At 35.4% G+C, this 24,189-nt stretch overlaps 1 protein-coding gene across 2 annotated transcripts in view; it reads left to right on the top strand.

The window, feature by feature from the left end:
* Positions 1–24,189, top strand: part of ITGA1 (integrin subunit alpha 1) — a 161,219-nt gene that overhangs the window by 117,530 nt on the left and 19,500 nt on the right. For both annotated transcript variants that reach the window (XM_047826785.1, XM_047826687.1), the window contains 9 exons: positions 1,438–1,568; positions 5,518–5,684; positions 7,111–7,247; positions 9,158–9,268; positions 11,109–11,318; positions 13,075–13,155; positions 17,517–17,593; positions 20,450–20,539; positions 21,896–21,998. In XM_047826785.1, the coding sequence (XP_047682741.1) occupies positions 1,438–1,568; positions 5,518–5,684; positions 7,111–7,247; positions 9,158–9,268; positions 11,109–11,318; positions 13,075–13,155; positions 17,517–17,593; positions 20,450–20,539; positions 21,896–21,998 (1,107 nt within the window). The remainder of the gene's footprint in view (positions 1–1,437; positions 1,569–5,517; positions 5,685–7,110; positions 7,248–9,157; positions 9,269–11,108; positions 11,319–13,074; positions 13,156–17,516; positions 17,594–20,449; positions 20,540–21,895; positions 21,999–24,189) is intronic.

Raw genomic sequence — 24,189 nt, 5'->3', positions numbered from 1 at the left:
CAAAGCAAATATTTCATGGTATTACTTAACTGAAAACAGACAATATGAACCACAGGAATGTGACGCAATTAGGAATTGCAGGAAGGAGTTTCTTTCTTGTGTTCTACCACTTTATTCCTTCACTACTAATCCTGAAAATTCAGTGGAATGGCATTTGCAGTAGAAACAAGAGGATATTTAAATCACTAATAATAGGAATAGACTGTCATAAGAAATTTATTTTGTAAAATGGTGGCTGACTCAAGATTCAGCTTTAAATAACCACAAGAAAGAATATTAGAGTTGATTTTGCTTAATTATTGGAAAAACTCTTTCCCAAGGATAAGTGAGGATGTGCTCACCTGTTTCCATGGTAACCAGAGGTGCTGCTTGTGTGGGGAATAATCCAGAATCAAACTGAATGAACTCCTCCAGAACCAATGAGGCTGATATCTCCTGATTTGTTTGCTGAACACATAAGGAAATATTTCCCAATGAGCCACAAATATTTAAGCATGAAAAATGTTTCTATTGGTTTGCCTTGTTTGGCTTCTGAATTTATGGTTTTTAAGTGAAAAACAAGAGGATAAGAAGACCCCCAAGTTTAGGGAGGGTCTGTCAGTCCTTTCTTCTTGCTATCAGTTCTATGAAAATATTATCAGCTTAGGGGCCCCTGGATGGTTGAGCATCCAACTCTCCATTTTAGCTCAGGTCATGATCCCAGGGTTGTGGGATTAAGCCCCGCGTCAGGCTCCTCCCTAAGTGTGTAGCCTGCTCAGGAATCTCCTCTGTCTCTCTCTGTCTCTCACTCTCCCTCTCTCTAAAATTAAAAATATATATGTTATCAGCTTGAGTCAAAGCTAAACCAGGAAGTACAACTTTTAAACACACTATGTATGGGTGTACACAGTGTGCACAAATCAATGTTCAAGAACTCCATATTCATTTGTGCCTATCGATTTTTATAGTGCCCTTGACCTTTAACAAAGAGAAAATGTATCTGATGGAATGTGCTATTTATATCCACCCCCCCCAATTCTTTGACCCCTAAACTGACCCCTAGGACAAACTTCTACTCCCCCTCTTGCTTGTATGATGTGTTTTCAAGGTTCCAGTATCTTCAAATAACTCTGTGTTATGGGACTGAGTGGAAACTAGAAAGGAAGAGCCAGTTACTCACTAATGTTTTCCTTGAGCATTAGACAAGATGACGTTATATAATTTTTTTCTCTCTGGTGTCAGTGACCCTGAAATTATTTTGTCTGTACTATAAAAAGAATAACTTTTGGTAACATCTGAGTAATTCATCTTGTCTCCACATGAGGGGCTTTTTGGGCAGTTTTCCAAAAGGTCTTTAAATTTAATATTATGTTAACCAATCCAAGTTCTCAGATTTATTTAAAACTGTTTTTGAATATACTCTTCTGGCATAAAACCTCTCTGTTGGTACTTTCACAGCGTATTGCATCAGGTGGAGATGGCAAGACACTGAAATTTTTTGGCCAGTCTATCCATGGAGAAATGGATCTAAATGGGGACGGTCTGACTGATGTGACTATTGGGGGCCTTGGTGGTGCTGCCCTCTTCTGGTATGTATTTTAATAACATCCTATTAGTCATAACATTTCACAAATAGTTCCAGAGCTCGGTATGACTAGAGCTCATTCATACCAAATATTTTCCTTTATGCTCTGTTATTTAGGTAAAAGTTATGTAGTTCAAGAAGCTGGATAAGTCAATAAATCTTAAAAATAAAGAAACCATATTAAAGAAACAAATAGAATCAACCCTTAATTTGGGGTATCTATTATGTGCTCAGCACTAAGGTAGGTATTCTGTTTTAGGGAGCAGCATAGGAGAGAAAGAGGGCCTCATAGAGAATTATATAAATAAGAAACCATCCCTAACTTTGACTTGTTCACAGACTTTTATGGTAATTGATTCTTCATTCTTCATTTACCTAATACATGTAATTAGACAATTGTACGTCATTGTCTGTATATACATTGTTGGTCAAGCATAGAAGCATCTTCAATGATATCTCTACTCAGCCTTTAAAATGTCTGCATCCTCAAATTAATTTCAGTTCATTCTAAAATTCTAGTCAATGGTCAGATATGTATATTAATACCATTTTACTTATTAACTTATTTATTAATAAAATAATTTATTGGGTAATGTCATTAATAACCCCAACTTAACTAGTTAAAAAACACAATTTCAAAAAGGGTTCTTTTGGGAGGAAAAGTGACTAAAAAATCAAGGATAATCTTAAGATAAATTTCGTGTGATAATTTTTTAAATGTTTCAAACTTCATTAAGAAATATAATTAAAAGGGCACCTGGGTGGCTCAACTGGCTAAGCATCTGACTCTTCATCTCAGCTCAGGTCATTATCTCCCAGTTTGTGAGTTTGAGCCCCACATCAGGCTCTGCACTGATGGCATGGAGCCTGCTTGGGATTCTGTCTCTCCTCTCTGCCCCTCTCCCCTGCTTGTGGCGCTCTCTCTGTCTCTCTCTCTCTCTCTCTCTCTCTCAAAATAAATAAACTTAAAAAAAAAGAAATTAAAAATACATACAATGGAAATATTTAATATAAAAAATATATTTATATTTATGCCATGTGCTTTGATGGCAAGTCCATATATTGATTCTTCCAAATCAATCATTAGTTTAAAGTAATTTAGATGGAAACAAATATCAATGGTCTTTTCCCCAAAAATATTATCTAGAAAAGTAGTGAAGATAGAGACCTGAAACTAGATGACTTTGTCATAAGATAACTAATTGCAACTAGAATTATAACATTGTAATAGCATTGTATGGTGACAGATGGCAATTGTACTTATTGTAGTGAGCATAAGGTGATGAATATAATTGTTGAATCACTATGTTACACATTTGAAACTAATATAAAATTATATTTCAACTATAGTTCACCTTAAAAAACTCAAGGAAAAGAAACATTTTAAAAAGAGATACTGTTTAAGAACTAATGGCCAAATACAAATTGCATATTAAACTGTACGCAGATAATAACTATTATGTTAAGAAATGTTTTAACTGTACAGTGCGGGGGTGGGGGGTGAGAGGGAGAAAGAAAACTGTAAGGTGATGCCTAGGAAAGGAGAATGCCAGGCAGCAAGTAGCTGTGACTTTGGGGATGACAGACCCCAAACCAGCTGAGATCACCAGTGTCAGCAACAAAGGGTATATTTACTTTTTGTATGAACTGGTAATCATGAATTAATTTATTATGATAACCTTAACTCAAACATATTTATTGTATTCACTCTCATATTGAATATATATATTTTTATGTATATGCAATATGCACATATATATGTATATATGCTACATATATATATACACATACGTACATACAATAAGGGCAATTTTTACTCTCCAGTTTTGTTTCAAAGCCTTCTTACAAAGCTCTGAAGACTTACTTATGACCTCTTTTGCTGCCGGTCAGTGCTTTATCATTAATGGGCCAAAATGACAGAGTTGGGTCCCTGTCACTCCCAGCAGAATGGACCAAACCAGCATACAGGGACACAAAGACTAAGACTTCACAATGCTGAAGGAGGGATTGAGAGTGGATATAGATGGCAGGCAATAAACAGAGGCCCACCAGCAGTCAGGGACGTCCAGGAACAGATATTGAGAGCCCTATCATGTGGAATAGATTGCACCATAACCCCTTTAAAGACCTGCTTGGGGCAGAGAGATGTGCAGTGGGGAGCTTCATTCTTGGAGTATCCAAACTACTATGCAGGAAATTAGACATGCTCATTCATTGCTGGTGAAAGAGTAAACTGGTTAAAACACATTAGAAGGTATTTGCCAATAAGTGTTAAAGTATTTACACCTTTTAACACAGAATTTAGTTCCTAAAATTAAAAAAAAAGAAGTTTTTAGTGTTTATTTAGTTTTGAGAGACAGAGAGAGATAGGGCGTGAGTGGGGGAGGGGCAGAGAGAGAGGGAGACAAAGAATCCAAAGTAGGCTCCAGGCTCTGATCTGTCAGCACAGAGCACAATGCAGGGCTTGGACTCAGGAACTGCAAGATCATGACCTGAGCCAAAGTCAGACGCTTAACTGACTGAGCCACCCAGGCGTCCCAATTTCTGAAAAATTTTTAAAACTCTAATCTTTATCTAAGATATACAATCTTTAGAGCCATCACAGCACTGTGCTAGCAACTTTTTAAAAAACAAATTAGTACAGGAGTGCCTGGGTGGCTCAGTTTTTTCAGCGTCCAACTTGGGCTCAGGTCACGTTTTCCTGGTTTGTGAGTTTGAGCCCCACGTTGGGCTCTGTGCTGACAACATGGATCCTGGCTCCTGCTTCAAATTCTGTATCTCCTTCTGTCTCTCTGCTCCTCCCCTGCTCACTCCCTGTCTCTCTCTCTCTCTCTCTTTCAAAAATAAAAATAAACATTAAAAAAGCTTTTTTAATAAAAAACAAATTAACACAAATGTACCATAAGAAAGGATTGAGTAAATAGGTTACAATACATGTGTATGCTGGAATAATTTATTGTCATTAAAAATAATTTTCCTTCAACCTTCTAAGTTCTTGGCTGAGATCCCTGTTATAAAAGATTAACAAGATAAAAATAGAGATTTATAAATTTGTATATCTCATGTATACATGGGAGATACCCAAAGAAAAATGAGTAATTCCTTGAGGTGGTTTAGAATTCAGACTTAAATCCATTTTATTTATTTTTTAAGTTTATTTACTTATTTTGAGAGAGAGATTATAGGAGGGGCAGAGAGAAAAGGAGAGAGACAGAATCCCAAGCAGGCTCTGCACTGTAAACATGGAGCCCGATGTGGGGCTGGAACTCATGAACCATGAGATCATGACCTGAGTTGAAATCAAGAGTCAGATGCTTAACCAACTGAGCCACCCAGGAACCCAAGACTTAAATATCATTTTAATAGAGACAAGAGAGAAGGTATGTAGGCCTCTACGGGGAGAGTAAATGATTTTTAAGAAAAATGAGTGGGCCTTGGAAAAAATAAATGGGTGAAATGATAGTTTGTGACCAAGTTCACACTGTGACCAGTGTGGTGTCTCTTATGTTGTGATAAGAGTCAGTCCTCTCTGGTTGATGAACTCGAGTTGAGTTCCTTTTGGAGTATCTATCTTTAGGTAGAAGGAAATTTCAGAGAAAGCTTCTTCCTGTATTTACTGTTTATCAAGTGCCTATAGCTCAAAATAATCAATATACCAAAGTGATGTGTTTTGGGGTGACATGTCCTAAACTCCTGTAATCACATTTTGGGGTGGCATATTCTCCTACCATTTAGCACCAGAAGTTGAAGATGGTTCCAAAACATCCTGGGTGTCCTCAGAACATCATATACCACCTCTTCTGTATCAAAAACTCACCAAAGAAATGGAGTCCTGAGAGGCCAACCATACACAAAGAAGAATCACCATCAGTGCATTCACACTGCACTGGCATAGTGATGGCATTCATTAAATGTGACAGTATGTGAGCAGTCATCACCATTTATGTTTGTAGGTCCCGAGATGTGGCTGTAGTTAAAGTGACCATGAATTTTGAACCCAATAAAGTGAATATCCAAAAGAAAAACTGCCATGTGGAAGGAAAGGAAACAGTATGCATAAATGCTACAGTGTGTTTTGATGTGAAATTAAAGTCCAAAGAAGACAGAATTTACACAGCTGGTGAGTATAATATGTATACCAAGTACTTTGGGGCAGGAGGACAATACATTTGCTCCCACATCAGGAAATCCAGTAAGATATTGTATTTCCTCTGTGATAGGGATCTGCATTTCACCCTTGCCCCTGTGAACATGCTGAACCTTGAAAAAAAAATCTACTGAAGAAAGAATATGTTATGGAACCCAGTAAGTTCTGTAGCAGACACTGTATGGTTATATGCAATGGCCTCAACAGTCCATGGTTCCCCTCTGGCTCTCCCCTTTACCGCAAACAACCAGGTACTAAAAACAATAATAATAATACAAGTTTGGAGATTAGAGTTTGGAAACTGGGCTCCAGAGGAGCCCAGTTTTCCTTCCTGTGGGTTTTCACAAACCCTCTCTTCCTTCTTCTGCCCCTCTTTGGTAAGACTGATATTGCAGGGGACCTGAATGCTTTGCCACCCCCACCTGACTGAGGTTCATTTGCTCTACTCAGAAGGTGACCTTGGCTTTTGAGAATCAGACATGCTCCATGTGTGAGTTCTCAGGCACAGCCTGGGTGTCTCCTCCTCCCTACACGCACACTTCCTAAGGTTTTTTTTTAAAGATATTAAAACGTGTTAGATTCAAAACTGTGGAGGCCATTGGCTGCAAAAGAGTAGTTTACTCTACAAACCAAGGGTAAGTGAAATACGAAAAATCATTAATCCTTAAAATCTGTTTTTCTTAGTTTGCTCTACATGTGCATAATTATGCTCTGCAATGGTCCTCTGATTAGAAGATAATTAGCTATAGGAGTGTAAAATAATGATTTACATTTTCATATACAATATTATTTCAGTCTCATTTGATTTCTGTACAGTAACTAAGGGTTCAAATGAGTAGGATTGTTGCCTTTTTAGAAAGTGTAAGGTTTAACTTGTTTTTTTATTTTGGTACACCTATTTTCTTAAACTTATTTTACTATGTGCTTTGAACATAATCTAAAATGACCTTTTCACAAAATAGGTAAAAATTCATTAGTGTATTTTTTTTGTGTGTGTCTTTTGAAATATATTCAATATTCTAAGCAGGACTTTAACATTGCTAAACTAAAAATAATAATAATAATTTAAGTGAAAACCCAGTAAACACATGCATGGTCAGGAAATTAGTTGATATGTAGGTGTACACGTATGTGTGTGTGCATATGTACATATACATTATGAAATAAGTGTAATTAAACATTAACAGCAGAGTGAACTCCGAAGGTGGTTCTGTAGAGTTCCTAAAGATTATCTTTATGACTGTGAGTACCATTGTACTACAGTAATGGGGATAAGCTGAATAATAGAAACTATTTGTTGATTGATTGCTCACAAGGTTTTTCTATAATGCTAATTTAATGAACTGGACCATATGAAAGTTACCCCAAGTAAATGTTTCTTGTCATTTTTTTTCCCCAGATATACAGTACCGTGTCACACTAGATTCACTAAGACAGATATCACGAAGTTTTTTCTCTGGAACTCAAGAAAGAAAGATTCAAAGAAACATCACAGTTCAAGAATCAGAATGCACTAAGCTTTCCTTCTACATGTTGGCAAGTAAATCATATGTTATAGTTGCTTTATTCCAAATCAAGAATAAAGCACAGATGTCTTATTTCAAGTCACCCATATTATTTTATTTTGGAGTGCACATCACAAAGTAACCTTCATTTTATTTGGTCACTTTTATCAGAAAATCACAGACCTGATCTTCTCATTTCCAAATACATTTCATAAGACTATCTTTCATCTTCCCTGTGTGTATGTTATCAGATACCCATGTATTATGGAATAGCAAAAGGCACAGTGCACTGGTTGATAAGAGACCTTCTGCCTTCATTCACTTACTCATTTCTTGTATCCATTCATTTATTCTTTCAACTTGAAAACATCATTTAACTTTTGTGGGCCTCATCTGTCAAATGTAGATAAGTGGCTACATGCCCTGAAAACTTTTGGGCCATATGCTTTCCTGGGTCCCTTCTTATCCACTGAATTTTGTATGTTGCTCTTTGACTTTAAATTGAAGAGGAAAAAATCTGTTATTTTTTATTTCATGATAACCTAAGTTTCTTTATGATACCTAAGTTTCTTTCTATTACAGTGATGAGGGAGCCTTAGAAAGCAAATTCTTAATCTCCAGAGATGGCTAGGAAGCCCTTTTGAACCATTTAAAATGCATTTTATTGAGTCATTGTGTAAATGGGGAACATTCCCAATAAGGGCAGGAATTTCTTAAACATTTTCTTATAATGTACATGGTACTTAAAAAAAGAGAGAGAGAGTGAGAGAAGAATAGATATTATGAGAAGACACTGATTTTAGTGACTGAGACAGACCTGGAACTTGTACATGATCTTGGAATTTTAAAGGAAACAGGCCAGGTTTCTACCACCTTTGACTTATTTCTGTATTATTGATGTATTCATATTCTACATGTTTAAAATATTATAGTTGGGGTAGGGAAGTGACAGAAAACATGCCCTGCTGGTGTACTGTATTTCTCCTCAGTGATTTTCAAGTTAATATTCCCCACGACATACATTGAAATTAATTTATCTGTCAACACTAATATCAATCTATAATCAGAAAAAACAATTGGAGTTATCCTCCTATCTATTTCATCAGAACTGAGCGTTTAGGAGTTCGAACTTGTATAGAATCCGAAAGGGCGTGAAACCAGATGTGGCACCGCCTCCAACCTAATAGAAGTAACTGTAGTATATATTTGTCCAAAATTTAGAATATAGCTATGTCTGTGCACTATGTGTGAACCAGTTTCAAAATTTCCAAAATTTTTTTGCATTTAAATGGATACTTTAGCATTTATTCCAGAGTCAGGCAGGATGGAATTTATAGCAAGGCTTCCTCACATTCCAAGTGATTTTCACCAACTTGTTTAGTCTCTTAGAGGCCCAGTTTTTCAAATGTAAAATAATGACTATAAGAGTCATTCATCTTGGAAGATGTTGAAATACTTCTCAATAATGTCTGTAAAGTTCATAATTCTGGACATGCCATAAATAATGGCCATTGCTGATGATAGTATAAAACAATATTGATTGCATTCATACTACTTACATATCACTTTATATTATGAAATTCTTACAACTCCAGGCATGTATTATGCTAATTAAATTCAACTCAATTTAAATAAAGTTTGCTCTTTTGAAGTTGGGAGACTTTCCTGGAAGTATTACTTGGCAATTTTTAGCCTAAGGTCTCAAGAGAAAAGATATTCTTATGCAAAGTACAGCACACTGGATCACTCCAGCAGGGCTCCCTAAGAAGCTAGAGGTGAATCAACTGGTCATACTCTAAAGCCTGTGCATTCCAGCCATGTCCCTTATCAAGGCAGAAGGCCACGTCTCTCCAGTGGAGCAAGAGGAAAGAAGCCATGACAAAGTCAGAGCATCCAGTAATGTGATACCAATGATAAAGTGTTTTATGTTTCAACCTGTAGGACAAGCATGACTTTCGGGACTCTGTGAGGATAACTTTGGATTTTAATCTTACTGATCCAGAAAACGGGCCTGTTCTTGATGATTCCCTACCAAATTCAGTACATGAATATGTAAGTCAGATTTTTTTAAAATTCAGAATACGTATAAGTAAATATACTTGGGGAGAGAAACCTGTAACACACAGACATACACACACAACCCTAAATCATTTTTTTTTTTTTTACAAAAAGAATAAGACTCTTCTAGACTTTTCTCAACTCTTCTACTTCCTATTGTTGGAGCTCAAGGGAACTTATAAATACCACCTATTTTTTTTTTATCTCTCCTGAATTTAAGACCAATAGAAAGAAAGACATGGGTTGGCCTACTGGAACTCCCTTTGTTACCAACAAACACTGAGTGGCAGGGCTTGGTTTCAGCATACTGGGTGTCTTCCTACTGAACAAGGCTTAGACCACAGATTACCAAATATATCATCAGCAGTGCTCATCAGTCTCAGGCCTTTTTCGTGTGGGCTCACCTCATAAAACTTGCAGAATGGAGATATAGAGCAAGAATGTATGCTTTCCATGGGCACACTGCTGCCCCAAGAGCAGGAGAGACGGGAAGGGACTGAGCTGTGTTCACCATGTTCCTGCTTCCAAATTCACAAAATCTGGTGTCCCACCCCTGAGAAGGAGTAAGTGAGCAAGTAGAAGGATGGGGTAGCACCAATGGAGGAGACATTAAGGATAGGGAATTAGTTTTCCCCATACCCATATCTTTCACTCTCCCTTTCTTCCTTTCAAATATATTTACTGTGTGTCTTACATGTACCAGACTTCAGAGCTTACAGACCAACCCAGGAAACAAGTATTAGGTGGGAAGTAAAGCATGTGCTCTGGAGGAGAACTTCATTGTTCTCTGGGAACTTTTGCCTAGGCAGAGAGCCAGGGGGTGCTCTCCTGAAGCTGTGATATTTAAATTGAGATCTGAAGCATAGGAGGATTTTCCATCCTATTCAGAGGAGTGGAGGGAGCAGTGTTTCATGCACAGGGATATGTGTAAAAGTTCTGAGGCATAAAGGAACTAAACTAAACTCTCTAGTGTGGCTGAAGCTAAAGAGCAAAGGGGGAAGGTGATATGGGATGAGGTGGGAGGCATAGGCAGGAACCAGATCATTCAGGACTTTGAAGCTACTGCACAGATATTTTGAAGAGCAATAGAATGCTATGGATGCCTTTAATTGGTTCAGTGATAGCACTGGATTTGTATTTTTTTCAGGATTACTCCAGCTGCAGTGTGGAAAATGATTGAAGGGAAATGATTGGAATTAGAGTGGGTGCAGGAGACCACTTAGGAAGCTGTTGCATTAGTTCAGGGAGGAAATAAGGATGACTAGACTAGAGGTGATGGTAACTAGAGGTGAGAAGATAGTTGGAAGATACTTAGAAGAAAGGTAGAATGGATAGCTCTTAATGAAGGTTTGGATAACGGCGTGTGACTAATGAGAAGAGGAGTCAAGGAAAGCTCCCAGTTATGTGGCTTGACCATTTTCTACCCTCTGACTGAGCTCTGTTACATTCCTAAGTATTTGATTCTTTTCAATAGGAAATCTCGTAATCAGAGTTGAGCATTAAAGTATTCTCTCATAGATTTGGATCTTAGAGTACTTGACTTGATTTTTCTTGAAACTGTTCTAGTCTGGCAGACTAAAGCCAGTGAAAAACATCTGTGAAAATTGCATTATTTAAAGGACTAGAAGAATTTATATCCAGAAGTTTATTATTTTTCCCTATAAATTATAGGAATAAATCTAAAATTCCTTATGATTTCTGCAGTGGAATCTGTTCTCTCTGTGACTTGCTTAACTAAGTTTGGCAATATGTTTTCTCTTCTCAGCAAGTTAATAATTAATCTTCAATCATGCTTAACTAAATTTCAAAAAATACTTTTCTGTGACCATTTCAGATTCCCTTTGCCAAAGATTGTGGAAACAAGGAAAAATGTATCTCGGACCTCGCCCTGCAAGTATCCACCACAGCAAAGGGCCTGCTTATTGTCAGGTCCCACAATGACAAATTCAATGTTAGTCTCACAGTCAAAAACAAAAAGGACAGTGCCTATAACACCAGAACCATAGTGCATTATTCTCCAAACCTAATTTTTTCAGGAATTGAGGTAAACTTTTAGTTTTATGTTTGTCTATTCATATAATCATTATTTATTAAGTCTACTTTTCCTGCTACTGAACTAATTGTTTTAGAAGAACTAATAATTGGGTTTAGGAGAACAGAGAGCATTTTGTAAAAATTAGTACTCACAAATGGTGAAAGTGCCAAACTTTTTTTAAAAAGGTTTTGTTTTGATAGATTTCTGTAGAGATCTGTGACTCTTTTCAGATTCAGTATGAGGCGAGGATCACTGTGATGCAGCAAAATCATGTTTCATGGAGGCATTATGCAGTGAAATTGAGACTAAGTCAAGGAAAAATATCAAAATAACAATCAAAGTCAAATAGTTTAATAGACGTACAGAGAGAGTAATGCATGCATGGAACAAAAAAAAACCCCATGTTTACATAAAGAAACATCAAGATACCATTTTTCATTTTCTATGCAAAATCCTTACGTTGTTAAAAGAGGTGTTAACTTGTAATGTCTCATTGTCATGACAGAATATTTATCTTGGCAATAACATAGCTGCACAAGATGCTATATCAGGAATAATAATGAGCACTTCCAAATTTGAACTTTTCTTTTAATTCTTATCTCTGAATTAATCCCCTTTATTTAAGATTCTGTTTATGTATGAATTAGTAATATATGTGATTCATGTTAAAAACCAGTACCCTTATTAGTATAATATTAAAACTCCATTGTCTAATTTCTGCAAATTCAGACTTTCACTGATATGTGTCTCCATTTATTAGGATATTATTTAAGGACATGATGACTAACAGAGCTTAAAAATATGTCCTTCATTACTACCACATATTTTAGATTCAGTCAAGAATGTTAATTATAAATCCAAGTGTGCAAAGTGATACTGGGAAAATATTACCACTGAATTTTTTTCTGGAAAGGGGACTATATTAAAAATTATTGCCAGTATTCTCTTCAACTGACTTCATGGCCTCGGTAGAGAGGCCTCTACATCTTTTAACAGTAACAACAATAGTAATAATAATGACAGTCTTTTCTTGAGTCATATTATATTCCAGACACTGTTCTCAGGGTCCCACTTATTCAATTCTCATTAAGCAAATAGGTATTATTGTACTACAGAGATTCTAATAAAATCTCTTTCTGTCATGTTTTAACCTTTATATAACTGCATTTTACAGTTGATATGTTTATTTAGCTGGCAGCATTATTTTTCCTTCCTATTGGTACACAAAATAATGGTGAGTCTCAGTGGCATTTCCGATTTGATGAAATAGAGTATCACTAGCCTCACCTAACAGAAAATCAGGCTCAGAGAAGTGAGGAGTCTTGGCAAGGAGAAAGTTAACAGTGATGGAGTCAGAATTTAAATTCTGGGGGTCTCACATCAGAGCTCATGGTCTTACCACTTCACTGAGCTCTTCTTATGATAGGTATTCACTGTGGGCTTCCATGTGGCCGAGTAATATGTGTGGATTATTTAGTCACCTGTGCAGTACATGCTGTTAGTACCTCCATTTTACATTGGAAAGTCTAGACAGGATAAGATGTGATGTGCATTGTCCCTCAGTTTCCCTTAACTTACATGATGTTTTCAGATTTTCCATGGATGGTGAGACAGGTGATCACAGAATAATGTGACTCTCCCAACTAAATTGAGGGACGGATCTTAGCAAGGCAGATCCAAGGCATACCTGGAAAGATTCTAGAAAACCAAGTTCCAGTATTTCACCTGTGTGTCTGCTCTAATTCTGTTTACTCTTTCTTCCAAGGCTATCCAAAAAGACAGTTGTGAATCCAATCATAATCTCACATGTAAAATTAGATATCCCTTCCTGAGAAGAGAAGAAGAGGTAAGCAGATTATAAAACATACATGTGGCAATTTGATATGAAAAATACCGTGTTCAAAGTTAAATATATAAATCCCTCTAATGGTATTTCAGCCTGATATAGATGAGAAGTTTGAGTTCACAATATTGAGATATTGGAATCAAAAGCCAATTATGGCATGAGTCAAACTCAAATATTAAAACCAAATTAAACATTTATACTTAATAATTTATCTGATAGTAGTAGGCTTTTCTGGCCTGTAGAAAAAACGAATCTTTCAAACAGGTTGGTTTAGAACTTTGTATAGATTTTTTTTTCATTTCTCTCTCTTTTTTAATAATACCCTCACTGAGATATAATTCACGTACCATAAAATTCACTCATTCAAGTGTACAATTCAGTGTGTTTTTATATATTCACCGGATAGTGAATTGTACAGCCATCACCACAATCAATGTTAAAACATTTTCACATCTCCAAAAGAAACTCTGTACACCTTACCAATTACTTGTCTTTTTTCTCCTTCACTCCTTCCCCCAACCTCAGGCAACCACTAACCTACTTTCTTTATGGATTTGTCTGTCCTGGACATTTCTTATAAATAGAATCATATATTCTGTGGTCATTTGTGACTGGCTTTTTTCACTTAGCATGATGTTTTCAAGGCTCATCCATGTATCAGTAGTTCCTTTTCATTTCCAAATAATATTCCATTTTGTGGATGTATCCTATTTTATTTAGCCATCTATCAGGTTATGGGCATTTGTTTCTACTTTTTGGCTAGTATGAATAATACTATGAATATTTGTGCACAGGTTGTGGTGTGGGAATATGTTTTTCAGTTCTCTTTGGGTGGAATTCCTGGGTTATATGATAATTACATATAACATTTTGAGAAACTGGAAAACTGTTTTCCAAAGTGACTGCACCATTTTTCATTCCTATCAGTGATGTATGTGTTTCTCAACATTGTTATCGCCTATCTTTTTAATTATAGCCCTCCTAGTGGGTGTGAAGTAGTATCTCATTGTTGTTTTGATCTGCATTTCCTTAATGGCTAATGATGTTGAGCATCTTTTCATGTGCTTACTGACTGTGCATATATCTTCTTTGGACAGATATCTATTCAGATCCTTTACTTATATTTCAGTTGGGGTGTCTTTTTTTATTACTGAGTTATAAGAGCTCTTCATGTATTCTGCATTCAGGTCACTTATCAGATATATGATTTGTAAATATTTTCTCCCATTCTGTTGTCTTTTCACTTTCTCGATGATGTCTTTTGAAACACAGAAGTTTTTAACCTTGATGAAGTCCAATTAATGTATTTATTCTTTTGTCACTTGTGCTTTGCTAACCCAAGATCAAAAGATTTACTCCTATGTTTCTTTCCAGGAGCTGTATACTTTTAGCTCTTACATTTTGGTCTATGATCCATTTTGATGAAATTCTGTGTATGGTGTAAGAAAGAAAGAGTCCAACTTCATTTTGTGTGTGTGTGTATTAAGTTGCCCCACACCATCTGTTGAAAAGGTTATTCATTCCCCCATTGTCTTGGCACTTTTATTGAAAGTCTGTTTATTTTTTGACTCAATTGTATTCATTGATCTATATGTCTATCTTTATGGCAGTACACATGTTTTGTTTTGTATTTATTTATTTAATTATTTATTTATTTATTTTTATTTATTTTGAGAGAAAGAGCATCAGCAGGGGAGGGGCAGAGAGAGGGAGAGAGAGAATCCCAAGCAAGCTCTGTGCTGTCAGCCTGATGCAGGGCTCAAACTCACGTACCGTGAGATCTTGACCTGAGCCGAAATCAAGAGCTGGACGCTCAACTGACTGAGCCACCCAAGTGCCCCATTTTGTTTTGTTTTTTAATGTTTATTTATTTATTTTGAGAGAGAGAAAGAGAGAGAGAGCATGTGCATGTGTGTGTGAGTGGGGGAGGGGCAGAGAGAGAGGGAGACAGAGAATGCCAAGCAGGCTTTAAGCTCAGCACAGAGCCTGATGGGAGGCTGGTTCTCACAACTGACCATGAGATCACCACCTGAGCCAAAATCAAGAGTCAGACGCTTAACCGACTGAGGCACCCCACCTAGGCACCCTTGTTAGTGCACACTGTTTTTATTACTATAACTTCTTGGTAAGTTTTGAAACCTGAAAATGTAAGTCTTTTAGCTATGTTCTCTTTTTCAAAATTGTTTTGCTCTTCCAGTCCCCTGTATTTTCATTTGGAATTGATGGTCAGCTTGTCATTTTCTACAAAAAAAAAAAAAAAAAAAGCCAGCTAGGAGTTTGATAGGAATTACACTTAATCTATGTATCAATTTGGGAAGTATTGCCATCTTAAAAATATTAAGTCTTTGATCCATTACCATGGGATGTCTTTCTATTTATTTAGATATTTAATTATTTTCAAAAATGCTTTCTATTTTTCAGAATACAACTTTTGCACTTCCTTTGTTAAATATATTTCTAAGCATTTTATTCTTTTTAATGCTATTTTGGATGAAATTCTTTTCTTAAATTTGTCTTCAGATTATTTATTGCTAATGTATAGAAATATGAATGATTTTTAAATACTAATCTTTTATCCTGAAATCTTGCTGAAATTATTTATTAGTCCTAATAGTTCTTTAGAGGATTCCATAGGATATTCTATATACAAGATCATGTCATCTGCAAATAGAAGCACTCTTTTTTTTCTTACCTAAATGCCCTGGCTAGAACCTACAGTAGTAGTTGAACACAAGTGAGGAGAGTGCCTTCATGTCTTTTTAAAGACCATATTCATTTCCATGAAAAACAGAGAATAATTATTTCATTTAATGATAAACAACATATTTGCATATATTTTCATTGAAAGTTGCTTTTCAGTATGAATATTTCCTCCTCCATTCATATGGAGTTAATGAGGGAAATATTTAGTCAAAGTGATTGAGATAAGAAGATACTTTACTTACATGCCTTAGTCTTAAAAAAGGGAGATAGAGAGAAATACTATCCCAAATACTTATTTCAGCTTCTTTACATTATAATATTTTGTAATATAAGACTTCAAAACAGATCTTTGTCATCTTCATCGCACATCCTAAGAAGTTGATAAACGGAGTTGGACATCTGGAAATGGCACATATATAACAAAGTCACTTAGCTTTTCTTTTGCAAATGAGAATTATGAAAGGCCTTTTCCCTTGACACATGTGGCATGGCTACTGGTGATTGAAGAAACTACAAATGACTGTAATTATCATTGAATTCTATAAATCAGTTTAGCTATGAAACTAACTAGATGTGCCAGTTTACTTTTGGAATCTATTTCTTCACTATCCCAAATAAAATTTACTGTGAAATTGCATTTCTTCCCTATCAATCCATAAAGCATATATCATATTTGAAAAAGTACACCCATAATTTCCATTTTTACATGGAAATAGTGAATGTCGACTCATGTCTACACTTTCCCCTGACCACTTTAATTAACCATAGAATTATGTCCATTTCTTAAAGAATAATGACATGGAAATAAAAATGTTACATTTCAGCCATTTAGAGATATTGATTGCAATCTTAATTATTTCTGAAGCATTTTTTTTTCTTTCTTTAGAAATTCCTTGCTAAAAGCTCAAATCAAAGTTTCTCATGTCATCAATAGAGAAATGGGAAGATAATTTTCAAGTAATTTTTGCATGGGCTTTGCACTTAGAATATACTTTGATTTCAAAATCTATATTTATAGTTTAAGCATTTCAGTATCAGGTCAAAATGGAATGGGCACCTTCTTTAGCCTTACTTTTCTGCTAGCATCTTTCCTAGTTCTGAAGACTCATAAAAAATTCCAAGACTTATATGTGCACACCAGTCAGGGAGCTAAGGAAAAGCAGAACAAAAAGGAGCTCACTGAGAGACTTTGGCAGTTTGACCCTTTGTAAAGTATTGTAGTTCAAGCCCACCCAATAAAGCTTCTATTGGAATTATGATTGCTACTTCAAAGCAAGAAGAAAACAGCAGAGCTGAAGATTCTTTTAAAAAATGTTTTTAATGTAGCTCAAAATATATGTGAGAGAAGAAAATACAGAAGAAAACTCCACACATATATGGTACAACCATACAAATCTCATGACACCTGAATTCTAGTCATCCCTTCTATGAATGAGCCTAAATTGATTAAAAGAGCTTTAAAATCAAAGTTTAAAAGTACATGTATATCTTGTTCAATTTTTGAGATGTGATGAGGTTTTATTTTATAAGGTAAGATTTTGTAAATAACTTTATAATTTGAGTCTAAGTAATATCATTAATGTAATTAAACATTTTGATCAATGTAAACATTCTACTTCTTTATCTGCTACTAAACTAAAAATATTTTTATTTCATAGGTTACTTTCAAAATATTATTTCAGTTTAACACATCTTATCTCATGGAAAATGTGACCATTCATTTAAGTGCAACCAGGTTGGTCGATATGTATGCATGACTGTATGTGTTATAAGTATATAATTTCTTCCATGTATTTAGAATATTTTGCTTTATAGATTCACTGGAACTTACAACTTTTATGAGGATCAGTAAAAGTAGAAGGCAATGAACCCCTTTAGTTAACAAAAACATCCTTATGAATAATTAAAAATAAAGAAATTTTTATTTAATGGAACTAATACACCTAACAAGATTAAGCCATTGGTCTAGGAGCTGTAAAACGTATTGTAATCATACATCACTTATATCTGCCAAATTTCATTTAAATTTATTTAGAAGTTTACAGGATTACTAATTTAATTTTTATTGGCAGCCCATAGAGTCAACTGAATCGTTAGATGTCCTTAAAGGCTCTTTTTTTTTTAAGTTTATTTTATTTGTTTAGAGAGAGAGCACATGAATGGGGAAGGGGCAGAGAGAGAGGGAAAGAGAGAATCCCAAGCAGGCTCCATGCTGTCAGCTTGGAGCCCGACACAGGGCTTGATCCTACAAACCATCAGATCATGACCTGAACTGAAATCAAGAATCAGACGTTTAACCGACTGAATCACCCAGGCACACCTAGACTTAAAGTTTTATGATACCTTTTTGTAGTTTAATATATTTTATACAAAGAAGTCAGAGCTTCTGAAAGATATCATAGAATACCCAGACTAAAAATGAAAGGCTCATGAGGAAATTGAAATAGTGTCTTAAGTTTCTTCTAAGTGTAATCATCCACTGGACCATAAACTTGAGATAAAGTTCTATCTTTTGTTGCTTTACTCCCCAGTAACTAGCATAATCCCTCATACTGAATTAATATAGAGTGAATGAATAAGTGAGAAAATAATGTGTAAATGAATTCTGTATGCTCAGTTTAACTCAACAAATATTTATTTGACATCTATGGACAAGGTATTAAATTAGTCCACAATAGGGAATATAAAAATTAATATGGGCATGAACCTCCTCATAGGGTGAAAATTATAGCAGGGCACTGAAACTAGTATATAAATTATTATAATATAGGGTAGAACAAGGAAAATTCATTCGAAAAATGTAAACCATGTATCAGAAATTTTAAACAGAGGTTGAAATTATATCTACCGGGCAATGAGACCCCAAGAAAACTTTATCAAGACGATTGTAATTGAGAAAGACCTTAAAGGGTGGGTAGCAATTCACAGAGAGGTTGGTAAATAGAATTAGGTAGAGCATTTTAGACAAAATATAGAGCTTGAGCAAAAACTCAAAGATGAACCACTAGATCTATTGGTGGAATACTAGATAATCCATTGTAGCTCACATATAGAGAATACATAAAGGAGTAACAGAAGATAAACAGAAGGTGTGCATTTTACCATGTTGTGGTAATGTGTGTTGAAATGTATTGAAATGTCAGGATGAGGCATTTTTTCTTAACTGAGCAAGTCCTAAGAAGCCAGAAAAGTTTTTGAGGGGTGAAGTCATATATACAGAGGGGTTTCTTAGGAAGATTAATTTAGCTACAGCAGGGAACAGGTGGGAGAAGAGGAGACCATCCATAGCAAAAGCCCAGTCACATAAATATCTATTACCCAAAGCAAGGTGCTGCCTTCACTGCCCTTTAGCTCGCACAAAGCCACTTAATACACTTGGGAATAGCAGAGCCATTAAAATGTCCTTGTTGTCCATTCTGTGGGACCAGACGCTAGGTGCTTGGTCACTCGGTGGAGGGGGTATGTGATAAAAAATAATGAAATCTAACTCTCATTAGATATTTCTTACATCTAGGCACAATGTTAAGCACTTGGCACTTATTATAATCATTTATTTATTGATAAATCCCTGTTTTATAGATTAAGAAACCTTGGCAAAGAAAGATTAAATAATTTTAAGAACTTTGGCAAAGAGAGATTAAAGTGTGTTAATGTTCGAGAACAATCCCATGCACTCTGGCCCCAGAGCCAGTGTTGGTAACTGTTACATACCTCACATGTGTTTTTTTTTAATATAGGGGAGTATGAGATACGCATATGTATGTATCAACATACATATGTGTTTACATAATACATAATTGAAATGACAACTTAAATCAAGGGAATAAATATATTCTGAACAAATAACATAAGCATCAAGCAATAAGCACAGAAAGACTATTAAAACAAGAAGATCAAAGATTTTATATTGACTCTCCACCATGTGACCCTAGTTGAGTCTTTTGGTGAGGTCCTTGTCTATAAAGAATAAATAAGAATCACTTGATGATTTGTGTTAAAAACACAAATTCCTAGGCCCGAACTCAGATCTAAATCTGTATTTCAAGAAGAGAAACCCAATAATCTGTGTATTTAACAATTGACCCAAGGATATTTATCATAATCCTTCTAAAGAAGTTTGAGAAACCTTGGACTAAATTGGTGTAGTTTTCAACCCAAGCTGCAGCTCAGAATCAGCTTAGGAAATTTAATAATACCCACCCCCCTCCCCACCCTGGTTTAAAAATGACAACAACAACAGAAACAAGAATTCTATCCTTGGGGCGCCTGGGTGGCTCAGTCGGTTAAGCGTCCGACTTCGGCTCAGGTAATGATCTCACGGTCCATGAGTTCAAGCCCCGCGTTGGGCTCTGTGCTGACAGATCAGAGCCTGGAGCCTGCTTCAGATTCTGTGTCTCCCTCTCTCCTGACCCTCCCCCACTTGCACTCTGTCTCTAAAAAATGAATAAACATTAAAAAAATTTTTTTAAGAATTCTACCTGTTTATCCTTTTATTTAGTTGCCAAAATAAACTTCCCTTTCAAATGCTCAGAAATGTCTCTAAATAGTCAATGGTTTAATGATTTGTCCAAATGTGCTGTGTATTTCCTAGTGACAGTGAAGAGCCTCCTGAAGCCCTTTTTGATAATGAAGTTAATATTTCTATCCCAGTAAAATATGAAGTTGGACTTCAGTTTTACAGGTAGGAGGAAACTGCATTTTTATGTTGATGTCAGTCTACAAACCCAATGGTTCTCAAAGTGTGGTCTCTGGCCAAGGGCATCAGAAGCACCTGGAAACTTGTTAGAAAGGCAGATTCTTAGCCCCACCCCAATCCACTGAATCAGAAACTCTGGGGCCCAGAAATCTGTGTCAAACAAGCCCTCCGGGTAATTCTCCTGCACTCAAAAGTCAGAGGCCAAGCCTACTAAATAATTTTAAATGTGAGGTGCTAATAATCCTGGATTACATTAGCAGTCCAGTCTTCTGTCATAAATGCAAGCTGCAGATCTAGAAGTACGTCACAAATGGCACTGTTCTTAGAGGGCACCAGCATGTTTCTTGACCATCATTTCTCATTGTGAGGGATCTAGTCAGCCTGCCCATTCTGGACACACAAGATTAAATCATTTCTCATTGACAAGAGCTGTTTATTTCTTGCATTATTCTAAACTGTCCTTTCCCCTAAGAACTTCTGATCTATCCAAACACAAATCGTATTGGCAAAATTTCTCACTATAATTTCTCTTGCTTAAGCAAGACTCCAAGCTCCTGTTAAATAAATATGTGCAATGTATACAGAAAGTGTAAGCATATGATTCTTATATTTTCACAGTTTAGTGTGAAATTCTGATCATTTTATTAATTTATTTTCTATGGTATTTTGCTTTTTCTGATAACAAACAACAAAAATGTGAGGATTATAGGATATACACATAAATTTTGTGTATATTACTTAGCCTCCGAATTCTATTTGCTGTTTTCTATCTTGCTGTTACCACTTCTCTTGGTACAATGATTTTCCAAGAATTTTTCATTTTATTAAAATAGAATTTTGGCAAATACCTATTTTATTATACTAAATTCCACCAAGTTCATCCAAAGAACATGGAGAATTTTATGGAAAAGATTGAATTTTTAAGTTTGGCAGTAATATAGGACTTTAATGTGAAAAGGTTAACAATTTTTTAAATCTATTTAAATTTCAGCACTATGAAAAAGACCAACTTTTAGTCTCATTATTCACTAAATGTAAATGATATTAGTGAATTAGTGGAAACTTTATACTTGGTAACAATGAAACTTTCAGTTTAAAAACTGTATATATTTTAGCATTTTAAGACCAAATAAACATTAGTGATTATTGAGTGAAATTATATAATCTTTCTCATCCTCCTCAAAGATTTAATCTTAGGTTTCAGAGTAGAAGAATTTGCCTCCAATTTGAAATTTCTACAAGTACTTTTTGTGGGATTACCTAGTATAAAGAAAAAGAATGAGGTCAAATAAAAGTTAAGCTTTGTTGTGTTTTGTTTTTCTTCTTTCAATTAATTCTCAGCTCTGCGAGTGAATACCATATTTCAATTGCGGCCAATGAGACAGTCCCTGAAGTTATTAATTCTACTGAGGACATTGGAAATGAAATTAATGTCTTCTACTTGGTAAGAAATTACCTCTAAATTAGTATAGTAAAGGAGTAATTTGTAAGTATATAAATTAAAGTATTAATAGACACATAGAAACCTGGTGATTCGGGACGCCTGGGTGGCGCAGTCGGTTGAGCGTCCGACTTCGCCCAGGTCGCGATCTAGCGGTCCGTGAGTTCAATCCCCGCGTCGGGCTCTGGGCTGATGGCTCAGAGCCTGGAGCCTGTTTCTGATTCTGTGTCTCCCTCTCTCTGTGCCCCTCCCCCGTTCATGCTCTGTCTCTCTCTGTCCCAAAAATAAATAAACGTTAAAAAATAAAAAAAGAAACCTGCTGATTCAACAGTTAATCCCTATATTCCAGAATATTTTTTTTATAATTTCACTATTTTGAAGTAATTTTATTTAAATAATTATTGAGAATTATACTTTGAAGCAATTTTAAAAAGCTGAATTTCTAATTTCCTCCTAAGACACAGTTAGATGACTTCCTATAAAAAATAAACTTCTAAAACCAAAGAGATACTACCTATAAACCTGTAGACTTTATTTGCATTGCAAGTGTGAATGAAAAAAACACTTTAAAAAATAATTATGGCTATTTCAGAAAATTGATTACTTCAGATGTCTTGGTAATATTTTCCTTTACTCAACAAATAAATATGTATCTCCTTCAGCTCATTGCTACCTTTCATATGTTCCTTGTACCACATCCTTAAGTGATGTTTTCTGTTACATTTATTTTTCTCTTTGAATTCATCATAATGAACTTTCCTAACCACTATAGCAAACAATTACGGAATTGAGCCAGACTTGCATTTTAGGTAATGCCTACTTACAGACACAGACTCAAGTATGTTATTCAAGTAAAAGAGGGTCCAATTCAAATGATGAATTTAAATATATATTCAGAAGTATGAATAATGCAATGTTATTATAGGTGAAAATGGTCTCAATCTCTTTCCAGTGAGAAAGGAAGTTCTCTTACAAAGTGAAATAATTGTATACTCTCAAGATGTGTTCCATTGTTTTTATCTGTGCTCCTTGCTAAAATTCCTATGACAAGCCATACTCTAGAAATTAGCATGAATGCCAGTTACTTCATTACTGAGATAAATCTTTGAAATTTAGGCTGCCAAGTTCTTCTAACTCCATTTGCTATTCCCAGATTAAAGAATTCAGCAAAACACAAGGAAGGAGAGAAAAAAGAGAGGAATTTTTAATATTATAGATCTTCATATGTTGTTACTTATTAGGGACCAAACTTGAAACATGTACTCTCAAACTATTGTAAATAATGTTGATAGAAATAACATTGTTAAGAATATCCTTGAGCATAATCTTTTGTATGTCTGATTATTTTTTCTGGAATAAAATCTAAAATTGGAGTAATGGAATAAAAAATAATGTGAACATTTTCTTAGGTGAGAGCCAGTGAATTTACTGCTAGAAATTTACTATAGGAAATTATTCGTGGTAGAAAGGTTTATTCTCAGAGATATTCTTTTTTTTTTTAGCTTATTTATTTATTTTTAAGTAATGTCTACACCTAACATGGGGCTCAAGCTCACAACCCCAAGATCAAGAGTCACATCCTCTTCTGACTGAACCAGCCAAGCACCCCTAGGAGATACTCTTATCAGTGTCATTTACAGTAGTTTAAAAATTGAAACCTGGGCACAATCTAAAAGCTTAACCACATGAAATTGCTTAAATAAATTACCATATAGTTATTCAATGGAGAGACAGCTATTAATAATAGTTCAGAGGGCCAATTTAATTTAATTTAATTTTTTTATTTTAGAGAGAGAGAGCATATAAGCAGGGGAGAGAGGCAGACAGAGAGAGAGAGAGAGAGAGAGAGAGAGAGAATGTTAAGAAGGCCCCACACCTAACACATGGTGCCATCCCAGGACCCTGGAATCATGACCTGAGTGAAATCAGGGGTTGGATGCTCCATCAACTGAGCCACCCAGATGCCCCACAGAGGGCATATTTTAGGTTAAAGAAATCTTGATTCTGCTATCTATGAGCTCTGTGATCATGGAAGTTCTTTATTCTCATTCTAACCTTGTTTCCTCATAGGTAAAATAGGGGTAATAAGAGAATCTACCTCATAGGGCTGTTAAAGGGTTAAAGGCAATAATGCAAGCAGTGCCCAGAATATAAATAAATGTTTAACATAAATAAATATTGATACTGTGATTAT

This window comes from Prionailurus viverrinus, chromosome A1, assembly GCF_022837055.1.
Source record: "Prionailurus viverrinus isolate Anna chromosome A1, UM_Priviv_1.0, whole genome shotgun sequence".
Lineage (NCBI taxonomy): Eukaryota > Metazoa > Chordata > Mammalia > Carnivora > Felidae > Prionailurus > Prionailurus viverrinus.
This window is presented reverse-complemented; position numbering and strand designations above follow the sequence as displayed.